At 42.6% G+C, this 20080-nt stretch overlaps 1 protein-coding gene across 3 annotated transcripts in view; it reads right to left on the bottom strand.

Moving 5' to 3' along the window:
• HTR4 (5-hydroxytryptamine receptor 4) overlaps positions 1 to 20080 on the bottom strand; it is a 704330-nt gene that overhangs the window by 231804 nt on the left and 452446 nt on the right. For all 3 annotated transcript variants that reach the window (XM_077472675.1, XM_077472674.1, XM_077472673.1), the window contains one exon: positions 10493 to 10646. In XM_077472675.1, the coding sequence (XP_077328801.1) occupies positions 10493 to 10646 (154 nt within the window). The remainder of the gene's footprint in view (positions 1 to 10492; positions 10647 to 20080) is intronic.

A 20080-nucleotide genomic window follows, 5' to 3' on the forward strand; every position in this document is an offset into this window, starting at 1 on the left:
GTGAAAGGACCCGATCGCCTCCGCCACTACCGACGGCTCTGGTAAGCGGCGGAAGGTGTGGGAGGGCGGCGGGGGGGTGGCACCTCTCTGCCGCCGATAGCGGTAATCCAAGGCTGGACTGGGACACAAATTTGGCACTGGACTTCATCCAGACCGGCCCACTTACATTTTGAGTGTCCCATCAGCACACCCTTACATCAGAGTGTCCCATCACCAGCCCCCTTACATCAAAGTGTCCCATTACCAGCCCCTTTGCATCAGAGTGTCCCATGAGCAGCCCCCTTACATCAGAGTGTCCCATGAGCAGCCCCTTACATCAGAGTGTCCCATCAGCACCCCCTTACATCAGAGTGTCCCATCAGCAGCCCCCTTACATCAGAGTGTCCCATCAGCAGCCCCCTTACATCAGAGTGCCCCCTTACATCAGAGTGTCCCATCAGCACCCCCTTACATCAGAGTGTCCCATCAGCACCCCCTTACATCAGAGTGTCCCATCAGCACCCCCTTACATCAGAGTGTCCCATCACCAGCCCCCTTACATCACAGTGGCCCACTGAGCCATCGGCCCACCGGGAAACTCCCGCTAGTCCGATAGCCAGTACATGCCTGCGGTGATCTTGCGGCGAATCCGCCGGGGAGACCACCGTTATCGTACAGCCGACCGGCGCCTGAAGAGATGGATATCTCGGTTGTGGCAGCAGCTGCTGCCATTACCGAGATATCCCTCTTCAAAAATAGGACTTACATCGTCGTGTGCTGGTCGGTAAGTGGTTAAGGAATAGCAGACTGTACCTCACTTAACCCTAAGTACTGTAGTACACTATACCTTACCAGTCCTTATAAGGACCTTTGTGGAACTAGTAGGTTGTGATTAGCAGACTGTACCTCAGTCCCTATACTGATAAAGGACTGCTGCAGAATAGGGCAGCAGTCAGCAGTAGTGCACCTCAACCCTATATATTGTGGACCTATACCAGTCCTTAAGGAATAGCAGACTGTACCTTACTCAACCCTATGTACTGTAGTACAATATACCTTACCAGTCCTTATAAGGACCTTTGTGGAACTAGTAGGTTGTGATTAGCAGACTGTACCTCAATCCCTATACTGATAAAGGACTGCTGCAGAATAGGGCAGCAGTCAGCAGTAGTGCACCTCAACCCTATATATTGTGGACCTATACCAGTCCTTAAGGAATAGCAGACTGTACCTCACTCAACCCTATGTACTGTAGTACGCTATACCTTACCAGTCCTTAGAAGGACCTTTGTGGAACTAGTAGATTGTGATTAGCAGACTGTACCTCAGTCCCTTTACTCATAAAGGACTACTGCAGCAGAAGGGCAGCAGTCAAGTATAATATTCTTTCTAAATTTGGAAGAAAGAATATTATACGTGTACAAGCCTATTACCATACCAGTCCTGAAAAGAACCTTTGTGGACCTAATAGTAACAGCTACTGATTAAACTGACTGTCCCTCACTGCCACACACAGCTTCCTGCCTGACCCTATTTAAACTGACAAAACATAGGCTGCTGCAACAATAACTTGAATAGCACTCAAAACTATATCCTGTACTACTTTACCATACCAGTCCTGAAAAGGACTTTTGTGGACCTAATAGTAACAGCTAATGATTAAACTTACTGTCCCTGCTGCACACAGCGTCCTGTCCCTTTCTCTACACTGACAAAAGACAGGCTGCTGCAACAATGACTTGAATAGCAGTGCCTCAAACCTATATCCTGAACTACACCTAACACCTATACCATACCAGTCCTTAAAAGAACTTTTGTGGACCTAATAGCTAGCGATTTGGGTCACTGCAGTCTCTTCCTGCTCCACACAGCAACCTCTCCCTATAGTGACATACGAAAGAATGTAAAATGGCCACCGGATCAGGTCTATTTATAAGTTAGGGGGAATGTCCAAGTGTCCATGTGCTGTAATGTCTCCATTGGCTGTCCTGTACCACATGATGGATGTGTCATCATAGGTCAAAGTTCTTTTACACAGTAAACACGGAAGTCCGCCGGGCGAACAGCGGCAATAGTCCGCCGATCGGGCGGACCGCGAACAGCCGAAATTCACCGCGAAACAACCGCCAGGCGAACCGTTCGGCCATCCCTAGTTGTAAAGGCAGAGGGTTTTTTTTTATCCTAATGCATTCTATGCAAAAAACAGACTTTAGTATCACTTTAACTGTTTAATCAGGACGACAGGTCAGCAAGTTTAATGTTTTAGCTTCTCCTTATATATATGACCTCTTGCATCCACTGCTGGGCCACTGCAGGGCACGCTGTGCTCACTGTGTAGCAATCACAGATTGGGGTACTCTGCAGATCACAGATCAGAGTACAGGACCTATGAAATTGACCCTGTAACATGTAATTACCATGACCAATCGATCATACTTGTAAACAAAGACTGCATGATGCAGCTTTTGAGCCATTTCCTCCCAGAGCAGTTTACACCATCAACAATGTTCCTGATCACCATCACACCAGTACTAGTTTCACCGGACCAATGCACGCAAGCTAGCAACAGTTATCCTGATTGCTACCACACCAGTCCCAAGTGCCAGACCAGTGTAATAAAGTAAAAGTATGTCCATTCACACATATGGGTTGATTTACTAAAACTCGAGGATTCAAAATCTGATGCAGCTTTGCATAGAAATCAATTCAATGAGGGCTTAAGAATGTGAAGATATTGTGCAGATATGGTGTTACAATAGCATATATTAGAGAAGTTTGCGGAAGACTGATTATCACACCTAAAACTGCCTGTTGGACATCCCCTTCCAAAATGATGGACATTAGTATGGACATTTTTATAAGATTGTAGAGTTGTGTCTATGGGAATTGGTGTTAATTCACCTATGAAAGCATTTGTGAAGTTAAAATGGTTCTATACACGCTTAGGGGTTTTTACCCTAAGGCTGGGTTCACATATGAGCCACATACGGCTCACAGCCGGGGTTCAGTGTGTCCTGGTTCATCATTTCAGGTCCGATTTCAGCCCGAATTTTGGGCTGAATTTGGACCTGAATTGGACCAAAAGACGCACAGCTACAGGTATTTTGTGCAAAATGCACCGGACCTGTTGTGGAGGTATGTGAACCGATAAAGAGCCGGTCAAAATCTCCTGCTATTGCGAATTGGATACGGGGAACCTGCATCCAATTCGCAATGGTGTTAACCCAGCCTTAAGGAGTTGTAAAGGCACAAGGTTTTTTTTTTATCTTAATGCATTATGCATTAAGATAAAACACTTCTGTGTGTAGCAGCCTCCCCAGCACCCCCTAATACTTACCTGAGTCCATCTCTGTCCAGCAGTGTCCACAAGTGTCTTAGCTGTCCAGGACTCTTCTCCTGATTGATGAGACACAGTAGCAGCACTGTTGGCTCCCGTGGCTGTCAATCAAAGTCAGTTAACCAATCAGGGGAAAGAGGGACTGAATGGACAAAGGATCTGTTACTCGGCTCGGGTGCCCCCATAGCAAGTATAACGTTTGTTATTTTTTTTTAAACAATCACTTTAATGCATGCTCTGTATTAAGGTAAAAATTCTTCTGTGCTGCAGGATCCCCAGACCACCCTTATATTTACTAGAGCCTGATCTTGATCAAGCACTGTGAATGAGAGCAGCGGCTTTCTCCTCTCCCTCCCTCCTCACAGGCATATTAATGGCAGTGTGATCCATTGGCTCCTGCTGCTGTCAATCAGACTCTGTGATGAGGGAGCTGAGGTTGGGACCCAGTCACGCTGTCTGTGTCTATCATTGCCGCTTTCATGAGTTCTCCTATAAGAAGCCTCTTCTTGGGGGCACTTGCCAAAGAGTTATAGTCAGGAGCGCTGATGGGGGAACCCAGAAGAGGCATTGCAAAGAGCAGGTAAGAATACCATGTTTATTATTTAAGAAAACAAAAAAAAATATTTACAATCACTTTAAATAGTTATGTTGGATGTAAGAATCTGGTTTGCAATCAACATTTCAATTCATCCCAAAGTTATTTCGTAGGGTTGTGGTCAGGGTTTCCTCCACACCAACCTAACTGTTTTTATGGACCTGGCTTTGTGCACAGGAGCCCAGTCATGCTGAAACAAGAAATGGACCTTCCTCAAAAACTGTTGCCACAACTGGAAGCGGCAAAGATATATTTTTGTTGTATCATTAACAGTGTTGTTCACTGAAAACTCATGAACTCAGTAATGTATAGGGATGATGCTAAGGGAACAAGAAGAAAAGTCCTAAAAAATGTGGAATCCCATCTTTTATAAAGATCCAGCTATACTAGCTTCCCAACCATAGGCAGAGGTGCAAGGTTTCTCAGGGTGTCAGGCCAGAGGGATAAGTGGGTTTCTTCTCCTACCCATCCCCTGACCCTCTCTGCTGCTCCCCCCTTTTTTCCCCTACATTTTCTCCCCCCCCCCCCCCCGACTTTTCTTGTTACACTTTGTATCTTGTCTACTGGTGTTTAGTGTTGCTTTTCCCTTTATATTGGGGGAAAAAAATCAAAAACTGTATGGGGAAATGGTATATCCCAGTGGTGTGTACAAGAAGCCATGTTGCATACACATATTACATATGGTCTGCAATAGAGCCCAGTGCCTTTGATGTACGGTATTTATATTTGCCTTTATGTTTATGTGTACAATATCTGTTACATTTCACAATATTATGTCTGTGTTCAAAGGACATGATACATAGCTTCTTCTAAATAAAGAATGAACAAAAAAAATTGTATTCATAAAGTATTCAGACCCCCCCCCCCCCCCTTAACTTTTTTTTTAATTTTGTTATGTTACAGCCTGATACTACAGTTGTTTAAATTAATTCTTTCTCATTATTTACATAGTAAAGTCAGATGACAAAGTGAAAACAACATTTTTGAAATGTCTGTGAATTGCACTGTACTTTTGGCCATAAAGAATAAAACTATTTTAATGTAACCAGAGCTCTTGCTTTAAGTCACATTCACACCTGAGCGATTTTCTGCTTGGAGCTCAAAAACGCTGGAGGAGAAAAAAATCAATTATTCTCTATGGAGATGGTTCACATCTCCACTCCAAGTCGCCTGAAGCCAAACGCCTGAAGCTCTAACAAGTTCTTAAACTTTTTTTTGTCGCTGGAATCTGGCAGATTTGGGCATTTTTGGCGTGTTTATAACTAAAAATCATCATAAATAAGTAAATACATGAATAATATGTAATAATACATTAATAAATAATAATTAACCTCTAACCTTAAAAACATTAAATACGTTATTATTATTAGTGATAATAATAATAATAATAATAATAATCATAAAATAACACCCAAACTCGAACAAAAAATACATTATAGTAATAATAATAATAATAATAATAATAAATGTTAGGGTTAGGGTGTTTAGTTTACTATTTTATTTTTTAAGGGGTAAGGGTTAAAGTTAAGGGTTAATTATTTGTTTATTGTTAATTCATTGAATGTATTTATTTTTTATTCATGATTTTTATTTATTTGTGTATTTATTTTACATTTATGTATTCATTTATTATTAATCGTAGAATAATAATAAATAAAATAAAATAATAAATAAATAAAATAATAATAAATACCCCTAACCCCAAACTCTTAATCCTAACCCTAACCTAAACTAAACTTGAACCCCTTACCCTAACGAAAAAACATTTTAATAAATGAATAATAATAAAAGAAGAAATTGCTAATGGGAAATCTAAAAAAGCTTAAATACCTAGCAACAAATGATGCAAAAGATAATAGTTTTCTCTATTGGCTAATAAAAAAATGCCAAGCCCAAAAACGCTGCATATAAACGGGCAAAAATGTGCCAAAAAAATGCTCAGGTATGAATGCAGCTTTAAAGCCTGATGACCTACTGAGTATACGCAGTTCACAACACAAAATGTAAATTGAGGAAAAATGGGCATTTAAAGCATACAACAATGCATTTCTCAGTTACAAAATGGGATAATATTGCTAAAACTACTATTTAATTATTTAAATAGCTATCTTCTTAAAAATTTAAATTGCTTGTCACAGGTATATTCAAATCCTTTAATGCATCACAAAAAAACGAACAGGTAATAAATTCAATTTAATTTGTTCTGTGTGATTCTTCTTATGAATAAAACTTCAGGGATGAGTAAGAGGGGAAGTAATAGTTCCAGGGAACATTCTGCTAGGCTTGCTGCACTCCCTTTAGCCCTGTTAATAATAATCCTCCTGATTCTCTCCCTTTGTTCCCACTGTCAATCATACAGATCCAAGTGTTTGCCTAGACTATGATAGTAGAGAAGGCTTTGATTTTGCCTTTAACATCCTGGCTCTGGTTCATTTCAATGACTCATTCTTATAAGTATCAGCAGTTGAATGCGTTTCTAAAATTAATTTAATGCTTATCTGACAGTTAAAACGTGCAGTATTTATGGCAGAAGCATAGCACAAAGTGTAAGGAAACGATTAAACCAATGTACTATCAGTGGAGTGACTCAGAGTTCTTGGTCTGGATTTATAATTGTCAATATTTTAGGTAAAATTAGTTTCTGTAATGGGATTAGCAGTAACTGGAAAACATCTTTTAAATTAACAAAAAAAAAAACTGCTGCATGATAATTTGATAAATAATATATTGACACCGAAGAAGAGCAAGAATTCTGTTCTCTTGGGTGTAAGCTATTATAGTTGCTTAGTGGTTAGCATGTCTGCCCTGCGGTGCTACAGTCCGTGCTACAAGTCCCAGCCAAGGCACTACCTGCATGGAGTTTGAATGTTCTCCCTGGGCTGGGAATTTTTTTTTTTTTTTTTTACATATGTTGCCCTTCCATGTGCTCCTTGTTGTAAAGGCCATTTATAGGTTGGGGTGGTTGCCATTTGTTTGCACTCTGATTTCCTCCAACACTCAAAAGACATGCTGGTAGGGTTATTGGTGCCTGTCTACATGAGCCATTGTATATGGCTGATCTGCCTCTACTGTGACATATGGCTGCATAGAATAAGGAGGATGTAAATACTCTCATTCTCCAGACTCCATGCCACTTACCATCTTCTGTTTACACTGTGGACAAAAAGGTGCATGATAATGTTTGTAACTCTGACCTCTTTCTCATGTAATCTTGCTTAAAAGAGCAGCCCACTAAAACTGATTCTGTATAAAAAAAATTCAGATGTTGGTGAATAAAATCACCCAATGCTTTCTTATGTCCCTTGGGGCCTTGATTTCTTTGCTTGAGCTTCCACGTCTACACAACTGCTACTGTAATTATAAGGGGCTGCAATCTCCCTGCTGGAAGCAGGTATGACCCATGGAGGATGGGAGCACACAAGGCCAGCAGGTGGTTTAGATAAAATGTTGCTCTTGATTGGGCTGATTATGTGGTTCAGTCTGTCCGTTGATTTACAAATTTGGCCTTCCCACAGCAAGCCTGAATTCAAATAGAAGAGTGAGAAACAGGAGCCTGGTTGTCATGCATCTGTCTTGGACATAGTCTACAAATGGCTAAACATCTGAAGTAGGATTCTCTTGGACTTCCACGGGATGGAGGATCCTTTCCTTTAGGAAGAGTTCCAATCACTGGTGAGACCACTAATGCCACGTACACACGATCGGACAAACCGCCAGACTTTGCAGCGGAGGTCCGTTAAACTTTCCCGAACGAGCGGACCTGCCCACACACGACCGGACTTTTCCGGCAGACTAGGTCCGGCAGACAATCCGCTGGACTATGGCAGGAGTCTGCCGGACTTTTGAAATGAACGGACTTGCCCACACACGGAGAAAAGTCTGTTAATTTTGAACGTGGCTCCAGGTAGATGGGACAAGCGCAGGAAGTCAATGTCGCCGCCTCCACTGGCGATATTGACACCGCGCTGGCCCCATGACCTGGTATGGACTTAAAGGGGAAGCCCTACGCCAAAAAAATGACGTGGGGGTCCCCTCCAAGTCCATGTCAGACCCTTATCCGAGCACGTAGCCTGGCCGGCCCCCCCACCCCAAAACACCTTGTCCCCATGTTGATGAGGACAAGGGCCTCTTCCCGACAACCCTGGCCGTTTGTCTGGGTCTGCGGGCGGAGGGCTTATCGGAATCCGGGAGACTCCTTTAATAACACCTATGGTCTTTTTTCATTGTTCTGACCACACTAAGCTTATGAAAGGTGAACCCAAACTTGTTGCTATGGATTATCTGTTTACAGACAGTGTCATGAGTGTTACGAATGGGAGCCCATCCCCACTAAGAGACAGACTGGCTATCCAGGATTTAGTTATAGAAACTGGGGCAGGAAGTGGCCTGATGGGCTGCATTGATGGGCACTGATGAGGCAGCACTGGTGCACACTCATGAGTTTGCACTGATAGGTGGCACCGATGGCTACTGATAGGCAGCACCGAAGGGCACAAAAAGGTGGTACTGATGGCAGCACTGATAGATGGCTCTTATGGGCACTGATAAGTGGCACTAATGGCCACTGATAGGCAGCACTGGTGGGCACTGTTGAGACTACGCTGTCCCTTTCATACAAGCCATTGGCTCGTCTCTTCCTCTGCTCATGCTGTAAAAGGCATGCCAATAACCGACTTGTATTTACATCATGATCAGCTGTGACTGGATACAGCTGATCACGTGGTAAAGAGCAATTTACAATGATCTGTGATCAGTTGTGTCCAGAGGCCACAGTGATCACAGAACACGCGATCCACAAGCATGGTGGGCGTGATCACAGGAGAATGTCATATGATGCCCTTCCAGAACTGGCTAGCCATGCTGTAGCCATCATTCAACTATTGTGTGGTCAGCAAGTGGTTATGGAGATGGTTTTGACTGCTGATGGCCTCCAGGTTGCAACCCTCTGACTTACTTGAGCAGGCAGACTACTGGAGACTGAGCACAATTATGCAGGGATTTCTCTTGTAGCACAGGAATCCTGGTACCTAAGGACTAAAGTAGGGTCTAGGCAGGAGTAAAAGGGTCACTGGAGCAGAACAGAGGTGGGAGTCCACAGGGTTACAGGGACAGAGTTGAGGCTGGAGTGCACAGGGACACACTAGAGCACTGGAAGCAGGTTAGATGTTCATGGGAACTCACAAGGTTACAGTGGGCAGGCTTGAATGTTGTGAGTCACATGAGGCTACTGGAGTGGAAGCCAGTTGCAAGCTGGAGTCCATGGGGTCAAACTGGAGCAGGTTGTAGGCAGTGGGTGCACAGGATCACTGCAGCAATGTGATGACTGGATTGCACAGGAACACGTGGGATCACTGAGGCAGGGAAAAAACAGGAGTGCACAGGGTCAAAAAGCTGAGTACAGACTGAACAGACACTGGGAACATTGAAGGCCATAGAGAAACACTGGAAGGCACTGGAAAACATTGCACAAGTCACTTAGGAGCACAGGGGATCCAGCTGCTAGTGTGTGAATGTATTGTTTGAAGCACATTGGTAGCTACCCCCTCACCCCCTGTTGCAACCAATGTAGGTCAAAATATCCTCTTTAGTAATTTGTGCAAGTCTTAATTTTATAATAGTATACTTTTTTTTTTTTTATTCAGAGTGAGGTAGATCTTTAAAATTTAGAGGTGTAATGTTAGACATTTAGTATTTCTACCTTATCTTTCTCAGTTACTTCTGCTACTGTAGATGCTTGTCAATTCTGCATCTTCTTTGTTTCAAGAATTCTTCACTTAACTGTCAATTGTATTATTAAATATCCTGCCTCAGGCTTGTATTTGAGTAGCTACAGTTTGGCACATTTTGTTTTTGAGCTTATTTAAATCTATGATAATTCTGTGGTACATTATATTATGGTTTAGTTGCTTTTCATTAAAAGCCATTAATATACAGATAGATTTCACAGTTGTGTGCTTACAAGGAAGAAATTATATGCTGAGAAGAAGGACTGTTTTTTGTCTACTGTCCTCAATTGTATGACGCCATTACAGATGAAGCATGACGACACGGTTTTGTAACACTGTGGTCAATAAAGCAAACACATGGGAACTAAAGAAGTTCTCTATAGGTACAATAATGTGGCCTTTCACCAATGTCCCATCTCAACCACCATTTCCATGTACACCTGGAACAACAAATAACAACATTTTCTTGATTTGCAATTTTATTTTAATTTATTAGGTGTCTTTTTTGAGGTTCAGTATGTTCAGAGTATTTAGCATGATTTAATTTAGTTTTATTTGCATTTGTGGGTTCATGTAATCGAACATTGTGTACTGTCACCAAGAAATGTTTATTTCATTTTTTCCCATTGTCTGTTTTTTCTTTTTGTAAAAAAGTAAAATAATGAGAAAATTTTTAAAATACAGAGCTATTTAAGAATAAGAACATGGCCATGATAGTTGAAAGAAGCTTCTATAACTCCATTTATAGTGCATTGCATTCCTACTACTCATTGTAAATACAGACCACTTTAAAATATCTAAACTCACATTATGTTTAACTTTACTCATTGCATAGACAACTCTTTATTAACTCACCAAGTCCAGAATGCCTATGCTGTTCCATCCTTGCATAATTGGGAGGAATGATATAAATGTTGGGATAATCCAACAGCCACCAAGCATCAACGCTATCCTCAGAGGGGTCATTTTGTTCCTGTAAACCAGAGGCTGGCAGCAGATAGCATAGTATCTTGAAAAACAAAAAGAAAAGAAGAACATAAACTTCTGATCTGTATTTCGCTAACTTAGACATTTACAGCTGATTCATATAAAATGAACTACAAATCTGTGTAGAAGAAACAGTTATCCAAGATTTCACACATATTATTTTTTTCCCCTGAACTAGTACTTTTTTTTAGCAACCCTAAAGGCACAAAGGAATAAACAGTCATACTTTTTAAAGGGATATTTGTTCAAATGCATTGAGAAGTCCAAAGGTACCCAGAAATACAGAAATGCAATTTTAATAATATATTATAGTATTGCCTTTTTAGGGGAAACTAATAATATTTTGTGTAGACCTTGTTTTTAATATTTTTATGCAAGAAAAAATGGTGTATATACTGCGCCCTAAAGTATCACCACTCTGTGCCACTCTGAGGATTATTCAATAAAGTAGCAGCTACTATTTTTAAAAAAAAACATTAACCACCTCCCGCCCACCCTATAGCCGAATGACGGCCGTAGAGCAGGCGGGTTCCTTCGCCTGGTCATCCCTGGACGTCCTTGTGTTTACTTCCGTAATGCGCGCCGCCGGGGGCGTGCATCGCAGAAGTTTTGTATTCGCCGTGTCTCCCGGAGACAGGCAAACATAGATCACCGTGAACGGCCAATCAAAGCGGCCATTCACAGCGCGATCGCAGCTGCCAATGGGAGATGATCTCAAATGTAAACATATGAGACCATCTCCCATTGCCGTGTCTCTCCCTCCTCACACAGAGACAGCGTGTGAGGAGAGAGAGGATCTGTGAGTGATAAATTGTTACACTGTCAGCCCCAGTGCCAACTGTCAGCCCCAGTGCCATCTGTCAGCCCCAGTGCCATCTGTCAGCCCCAGTGCCAGTGCCATCTGTCAGCTCAGTGCCATCTGTCAGCCCAGTGCCATCTGCCAGTAGTGCCAGTGCCGCCAGTGCCACCTGCCAGCGCCAGTGCCACCTGCCAGCGCCAGTGCCACCTGCCAGCGCCAGTGCCATCCGTCAGCCCCAGTGCCGCCAGTGCCACCTGCCAGTGCCAGTGCCACCTGCAAGCGCCAGTGCCACCTGCCAGCGCCAGTGCCATCCGTCAGCCCCAGTGCCGTCAGCCCCAGTGCCGACAGCCCCAGTGCCGCCAGTGCCACGTGCCAGTTCCACCTGCCAGTGCCACCTGCCAGTGCCAGTGCCACCTGCCAGTGCCAGTGCCACCTGCCAGTGCCAGTGCCACCTGCCAGCGCCAGTGCCATCCTTCAGCCCCAGTGCCGTCAGCCCCAGTGCCATTAGTGCCAGTGCCGCCAGTGCCAGTTCCACCTGCCAGTGCCACCTGCCAGTGCCACCTGCCAGTGCCACCTGCCAGCGCCAGTGCCACCTGCCAGCGCCAGTGCCATCTGCCAGCCGCAGTGCCATCTGCCAGCCCCATTTGCCAGAGCAAATAGCCAGCACCATCTGCCAGTGCCAGTGCCAGCCCCAGTGCCAGCGACATCTGTCAGCGACATCTGCCAGCGACATCTGCCAGCGACATCTGTCAGCCCCATCTGACAGCCCCATCTGTCAGCCCCATCTGCCTCCAGTGCCATCTGCCTCCAGTGCCATCTGCCTCCAGTGCCATTTGTCAGTGCCACGTGTCGTCAGTGCCAGGTGTTGTCAGTGCCACGTGTCGTCAGTGCCACCTGCCACGTCAGTGTCACCTGTGATCAGCGTCACCTGTCAGTGTCACCTGCCACATCAGCGTCACCTGTCAGTGTCATCTGCCAAATCAGCGTCACCTGTCAGTGTCATCTGCCAGATCAAACGACTCAATATGCCTCATAGATTATACGTTGGGGTGTTAGCTTTCCAAAATGGGGTCACTTTGTGGGCATTTCCCATGTCCTGGTGCTCCAGGGCCTTCAAAAATGTAATAGGTGGTTGAGAAATGAAATGTGTAATTTATGCTCCTAGAACGCCTGATGGTGCTATTTCAATATTGGGCCTCTGTATGTGGCCAGGCTGTGTAAAAGTCTCACACATTTGGTATCGTAATACTCAGAAGGAGTAGCAGAACGTATTTTGGGGTGTCATTTGTGGTATACACATGCCATGTGAGAGAAATAACCTATTACATTGAAAATTTTGTGAGAAAAAAAAAAAAAAAAAATCTTCATTTTGCAAAGAATTGTGGGAAAAAGATGACAACATCAAAAACCTCACCATGCATCTTAGTAAATACCTTGGAATGTCTACTTTAAAAAATGGGGTCATTTGGGGGGTATTTGTACATTCCTGACTTGTTGCAAGAAATGAGATGGGCCACCAGTACATCAGGTGTGATCAATTTTTTATGATTCGCACCACAGCTTGTAGACTCTCTAACTTTCACAAAGACCAAATAATATCCACTAATTTGGGTTATTTTTACCAAAGATATGCAGCAGTATAAATTGTGGCCAAAATTTATGAAAAAAAAATTATAATTTGCAAAATTTTATCACAGAAACAAAGAAATATGCTTTTTTTTCTCGAAATTTTCGGTCTTTTTTCATTTATAGCGCAAAAAATAAAAACCCCAGAGGTGATCAAATACCACCAAAAGAAAGCTCTATTTGTGGGAAAAACAGGGACACAAAATTCATTTGGGTACAGTGTTGCATGACTGAGTAATTGTCATTCAAAGTGTGAGAGCACCAAAAGCTGAAAATTGGTTTGGTCAGGAAGGGTGTTTAAGTGCCCAGTAAGCAAGTGGTTAAAGAAAGACAATAAATAAGAGATCATATACTGAAAATTACTCTAAAATATCACAGCAGCGCTTATTTCTGTCCACAAATCACTGTGAACCCTCAAAATAAATTCAATTAAATTCAATAAAAACAATATATTATATATAGTCCCGTAAAGTCCCAGAAATACAGGAGAGGTAAAAAAGTGGCTTAGTAAGAAAGTCCTTTCCAGACAGAGGGCAACAAGGACTTTCTTACTAAGCCACTTTTTTACCTCTCCTGTATTTCTGGGACTTTACGGGACTATATATATTATTTTAATTGAATTTAATTGAATTTATTTTGAAGGTTCACAGTGATTTGTGGACAGAAATAAATGCTGCTGCAATATTTTAGAGTAATTTTCAGTATATGATCTCTTATTTATTGTCTTTTTAAAATATTTTTATGTTTATAAATAAATGTTTAATTAAATGTTTTCTATAAACAAATGTATATAGCTCTTGCTGTCAAATAATTGTAATTCTCATAATCACAATCATAATTGTGTTCTCTATAATGTATATTTTAAAAATACAGTAATAAAAGTTACTTTTCAAATATAAATATTAAAAATGTAACTAATAAAATGTTCACATTTTTGTCTACGTGTCAACCTATAATAAAAATTATAGCAGGGATTTATTAAAACATTATTTTAAATAAAAGCATTACCGTATATGCCTCAAAGAAACAAAGGAAAACATTTGGGTAGGCAAATTCGTTATAGAGCTATTGCTAATTTAACAGGTACATATTGAAATTTCTATATTTCTATATTTATAGACTGCTAATGCAAATCTCCATTTGAAAATGCAGTTGTCTGCCTGTCCTATGGCTTAAAGGAGTTGTAAAGACAAAAGGTTTTTATATGAATGCATTCTATGTGTCAGAACTAATGGGGTTAAAAATAATTAATTCCTGAGGCCATTATATTGTATATTTTTCATATATATGCTATGAACAAATCAGAAACCATCTTGTTTAAAAAAAAAAAAATTCTAAAGAGGTTAAAATTTAGTTAATTCTCATTGAAACTAAGGAACCCTAAAGAGAAGGGTTTACGTGTATTATGTTAAGTTCTCTTAAGATCATAAATTCTCTTTCTGTCAGCCTGTAAAGATAAGAAAAGGGTCCATGGGCAGTATTTAGACTTATGTCACGTACAAACGATCGGAAATTCGGCCAGTAAAAGACAGATGAGAGCTTTTGGTCTGAAAATGCGATTGTGTGTATGCTTCGTCTGACTTTTGCTGGCCAAAGTACGGCCAGCAAAAGATTGAGAGCACGTTTTCAATTTTTCGGTCAGAAAAAGTTCCTATCTGAAAATGTTTTCGTGTGTATGCAATTCCGAAGTGCAAAAACTCACGCATGCTCAGATTCAACTACGAGATGGAAGCTATTGGCTACTGGCTATTGAACTTCCTTTTTATAGTCCCGTTGTACGTGTTGTACGTCACCGCATTCTTGACGGTTGGAATTTGGTGTGACTGCATGTATGCAAGACAGATTGAGCGAAATCCCATCGGAATTCCATCGGGAAAACCATCAGAGCTTTTTCCGACCAAAATTCCGATCCTGTGTACGTGGCATAAGAGACCGATATTTCAAATGAGCTCATAGACCTAATTTTTGTTTTCAAGAATGAAAGAAGGGGCTTATTCAAATATGACTATATGAAACATATTGTATTATGTATTGCAAAAACAATCATCCAAATATATAATTACGTTATTTTAAAGTAATTATATGCATAATTGAACAGTGTCACATATTTTGGCTTGGGCATTTTTGTTATAATTTTTTTTATAATACTCATATACTCATATATGTTGAATATTAATCAAAGAAAATATTAGTATACGAGAGGTATATGGTTCAAATACTGTGAGTTGGTATGTTTAGGAGTTCTATTAAAGAGAATATTCATGAATAGCTGTTTTGCTTAGGCCCCTTTCACACGGGGGCAGGAGGAGCGTCGGCGGTAAAGTGCTGTTATTTTTACCGCCGTTTTACCGACGGTTTGCGGTGCTATTTGGCCACTAGCGGGCAGTTTTAACCCCCGCTAGCGGCCGAGAAAGGGTTAAACACTACCGCAAAGCACCTCTGCAGATGCACTTTGCCAGCGGTATAGCCGCACTGCTCCATTGATTTCAATAGGAGAAGGTGTATACATCGCTCCTTCACTGCTCCAAAGATGCTGCTAGCAGGACTTTTTTTACCGTCCTGCTAGCGCACTGCTCCAGTGTGAAAGCCCTCGGGGCTTCACATTGGAGAGACAGCAGAGGCTGTTTCAGTTCGGTTTGCAGGCGCTATTTTTAGCGCAATAGCGCCTGCTTATCAAGCCAGTGTGAATGGGGTCTTATAGTGAGAATCATGACTTATCATCATCTAAATGTGCTTCCAGCTTATATGGAGGGGAACTACTAAACCCAAGAGGTTACCTGAATAAATTCAGCTTGTAGCAACATTCAATTACAGATCGGAAACTGTTATAGAGGTCTTAGCAGACTGATAACACTTTGCAGACAATCTGCAAGCACAGAGCGGGTTTTATTGCTAATTAGAAATGTTTAAGCCATTTGCTCTTGCAAGAGGAATGCTGATTCCTAGCTGGAATTCAGAAAAGAGTTTGCAAGTCATATATAAATATTGTTATGTGAAAGCAGAAGTTTGAGCTGTAACAGTTACTTTGAAACCTATATCTGTATGCAAAAGCCTGTAATTTAACTAGTAGGATGTGCGCCTCGTCATGCTACAGTTTACCCAAATTAAATTTTTTATATTTTTTTCACACAGATAGAGCTTTCTTTTGGTGGTATTCAATTGCCGCTGGTTTTTTTATTTTGCTAAATAAAACAAAAAGGGACTGAAATTTAGAAAAATAAATAAAACTGTTTCATAGTTTGTTATAAAATTTTGAAAAGGTGGCACTGATGGGCATTGATAAGGTGGCACTAATGGGCACTGATAGGTGCCACTGATCAGCACTGATGAGGTAGCACTGATAGGTGGCACTGAGAGGTGACACTGATGGTTGGCACTGATGGGCACTGATGGTTGGCACTGAAGGGCACTGCTAGGTGGCGCTGCTAAGCGCCACTGATAGGTGGCACTGATGGGCACTGGTAGGTGACACTGATAGGCAGCACTGATCTGTGGCACTGATTATTAGACAATGATGGGCATTGATTGGCAGCACTGGTGGGCATTGATGGGTGGCACTGTGGGCACTGGTAGGTGGCACTGGTGGGTACTGATAGGTGGCACAGTGGGCACTGGCAGGTGACACTGGTGGGCACAGCCGGAGATTTATGAGTGAGGGACCGATGTGCCTCTGACAGAAGCCGGTGATCAGCTTTTTTTTCCCCCTCACGTTAACAGTACGAGGAAAAAAAATACCGATTACCGAGCTGCTGTTTACATCACGTGATCAGCCATCATTGGCTAACAGCTGATCACATGGTAAGGGCCCGGGATTGACCCCTTACTCAGATCTGTGATCATCTGAGTCTCATAGACTCTGAGATCACAGAGAGCGTGCTGTGCATGACCCACAGGGTTGCGCAAACTGTGCTTGCTCGGGAGGACATCCATGGATGCCCTTCCTGCAATTTAGGCCCACACTGCAGCCGTCTTTCGGCGCAGTCACCAAGTAGTTAAGTGCCCTGTATTCAGGCAGCGGACACAGTGCACTATGGGAAGCGTGACATCTATAAAATCATGTGTTTGCACATGAGAAGCTTCATTTGCCTGGTTTTGTCCTGCATTGTGGTGGTGGGACATGGGCCATGCTTTCCCTTGGAGCCACAGCGTCACTTCCTGTTTCTCTGTGCCAGTGAGAAACCGGAAGTGACACAGCTGCTCCGTGGATGGAACCCACGGCCCAAGTGGTGCTTTTTTCAGAATCATAAATTGGTAGGCTCTGGTTCAATCAGACAAAAGAGAAAGAGAAAAAAATGTATATTATTTATATTTATAAAGGGTTTACCAGGTTTACCTGTTTTACCAGGTTATGAAAAATGTAAAATACTAAATATAGTATGTAGCAGTGGATGCAGAATAGAAGCAAGTGGAATACAGGGGATGGAGTGGGTGGATTCTATAAGGGGTGGGGCTTATGATAAGTGGGAGGTGTCAAAAAGGAAGGGCAGGGTCTGGCGCCCCCCCCCCCCCCCATCCTAAAATTTCACCAGCCGCCACTGGTAGGAATAATGTGTACAAAGGGCTTGTTTTCTGCATAGAGATATCTTTGAGGCTTGTCTATCCAAATATATGTTTTCCTGACGCCAACATATATGTGATATAGCTCAGCCCTTATATCCACCCACAGGACCTGTTTAGCTCTATAAAAGTCTGACTGAGAGCTACCTCCCCCATTATCCTTTTTGTCCTCAAAAAATCAACACCTACAGACCGTTACACTCAGGAAGCTCTTACCTACCGTCTATGTCAGAGTCCGTCTGGGTTCAAGCCTCTCCCAGCATGCAGTTCCACATTTTAAGCTGTTAAGTGCACCAACAAAGTGGGGAACCCTTTCTGGTGGTCTTTTGGGGTCGAGGTATTCTCTAATGAGAGACAACAATCCTCTTGCGGCATGCCTGCTTTGGAGTCCGGATCCAGCAGCCGGGACTGCATGATGTCTTCTCTCCCACGGAACTCTTTCCAGGTCTGTCAATCTCTATAAAACGTTTTTTTCTTTTTCTTGCTCTCATGTCTCTAAAGACCCCAGCCTTTGTTGTCTGATTTCCTGAGATTTAGATTTGCCAGGACCATGTGGTGCAGGGGCCTGCCTGACTGCATAAAAATTGAGGCTCTTAAGGTTTGACCTCGTATTATGTGGTTTTGGTAAATCTGAAAAAATCTGCAGAGGATTGCATGATGTGTAGCCAGCTTAAAAGTGTCATTTTGTGTGGATGGGCGTTGGCTTTCAGGTAATGGATGCCTTTGTAATTCAGGCATGCAGAGAGAAAGCATTTCATTCTGAGGAACAGTCAATGAAATGTAAGTCTTGCTATTCTAGTAATGGGGAAAGAAGGGAGATGGAGCAAGGATGAATGTACTGTATTACTAGGGGATGGGGGGGGGGGGGGGTTGCCCAGATTTCTTTTATTTAAATTTGTTTCTCTTTGCCAAGGGGGATTATATACAAAGGGCACAAATGTACGCTTAAGAGAAAGCACACAGCTTCTCCTCTGAGGGCTCAGCGCTCGAAAGGCAAATGTTGGTCATTTTGAGATGACCCGATGCTAGGAAAGCTACTTTGCTGCAACTGCTTTAGGCAGCTTGCCAGAGACCAGGAGTACAAGAGTCAGCAGGTGTCAACCTTGCTCAAGAAAGTAATCTATGACTCATTGGCAGCATTTTCCTGTTGTCTCTGACAACCAGGGACAGAAGCAGAGGGACAGAGTATGGACCCTGCACCAGGTCTAAACCAAGCCATTCAATCCTCTCTAACTAGAGGGGTACCAGGCACTTCAGGGGTGATTCCAGCCCAGCAGATTAGGCTAGCTGATTCCCCAGACCCAGTATTACAGCCAACCTTCCGGCTCCTTCGCGGCAGAGGATCCCAAAGGTTCAGGCTTTGATTTTGCGATGATACCATCATTTTTTAATGCAGTAAAACCTGCACTGGAATGGGAGGATCCGGAATCTCCTCCAAAGAAGAAGAAAATGTATTATCACACATCATACAATCTGATTTTAAATTGTGTGTCAATCGCTGCACAACGCGCATTACGTGCCTTTATCCTTTCAGGGCACCCCAAATGCAATGCAATTCTGCTGTGATTGTCATGTGGGAGAATGGCCTTTAAAAACATTGTGCAAAGCTTGTCTCCCCTAAATAGGAGCAGGGGCAGCCAAATGAATGGGCCATCCCCATGTGAGTTGCAACATTGCATGCAAATTGCTCTTTGAAAATCGCATAGCGGAAACACTTGTCCCCTCTACATGATATTATCAAATGCCTCTGAAAAGTCACCTAAGCACAGATCACTTTTCAGTGCAATAGCAGAGCCTGCTGCAAGTGTGAATAAGCCCTTGGGTTCTATAGGAGAACCTAAAGAAACAGGTAGCTACCTTTCCTCTTGACATAAATAGGAAGCCTGTTTCAAAAGGAATGCGAGAAGGCAGAGAAAATCCTCCTCAACCAATAGGTTGCAGATGTTGTAAACACTCACGTAGGAGGCTGTGCCTCTTTTATCTAACCCACCAGACTGGCCAAGAATACCTCCGACAGAAGACTGTTCATTATGGAATATCACCTTAAAAACAGCTTTTCTAATAACCAGAACTTCGGGGGGAAGGGTTTCGGAATGCCAAGAATTGAGGGCAGCCAAACCTTATTCCATGTTCTTCCCAGACAGGGTTATGCTGAGACCATTAGATCCCTTTGTCCCAAAAGTGGCATTGATATTTCATCTCTCCAGTAAATGGGTGCTTCCAGCCTTCCCAACGGAATCAGATGCTGATCCACACGAGATGGATAGTCCAAAAGTCCTCAACGCCTGTTTCCAGACTACTTCTACATTCAGACGTTCTGACAGACTTTTCATCATACATCCAGTCATTGTCAAAAGCTTGTAGACTTCACTTCCATACCATCTCTAAAATATGCCCCTTTTTAACTAATGAAAGTATTTCTCTCCCTTGTTATCTCGTGCCTTGACTATTGCAACTCTCTCCTCATAGGCCTA

Source organism: Lithobates pipiens, unplaced genomic scaffold (genome assembly GCF_037356315.1).
Source record: "Lithobates pipiens isolate NorthernLeopardFrog02 unplaced genomic scaffold, aLitPip1_a1.2 Scaffold_8, whole genome shotgun sequence".
NCBI lineage: Eukaryota > Metazoa > Chordata > Amphibia > Anura > Ranidae > Lithobates > Lithobates pipiens.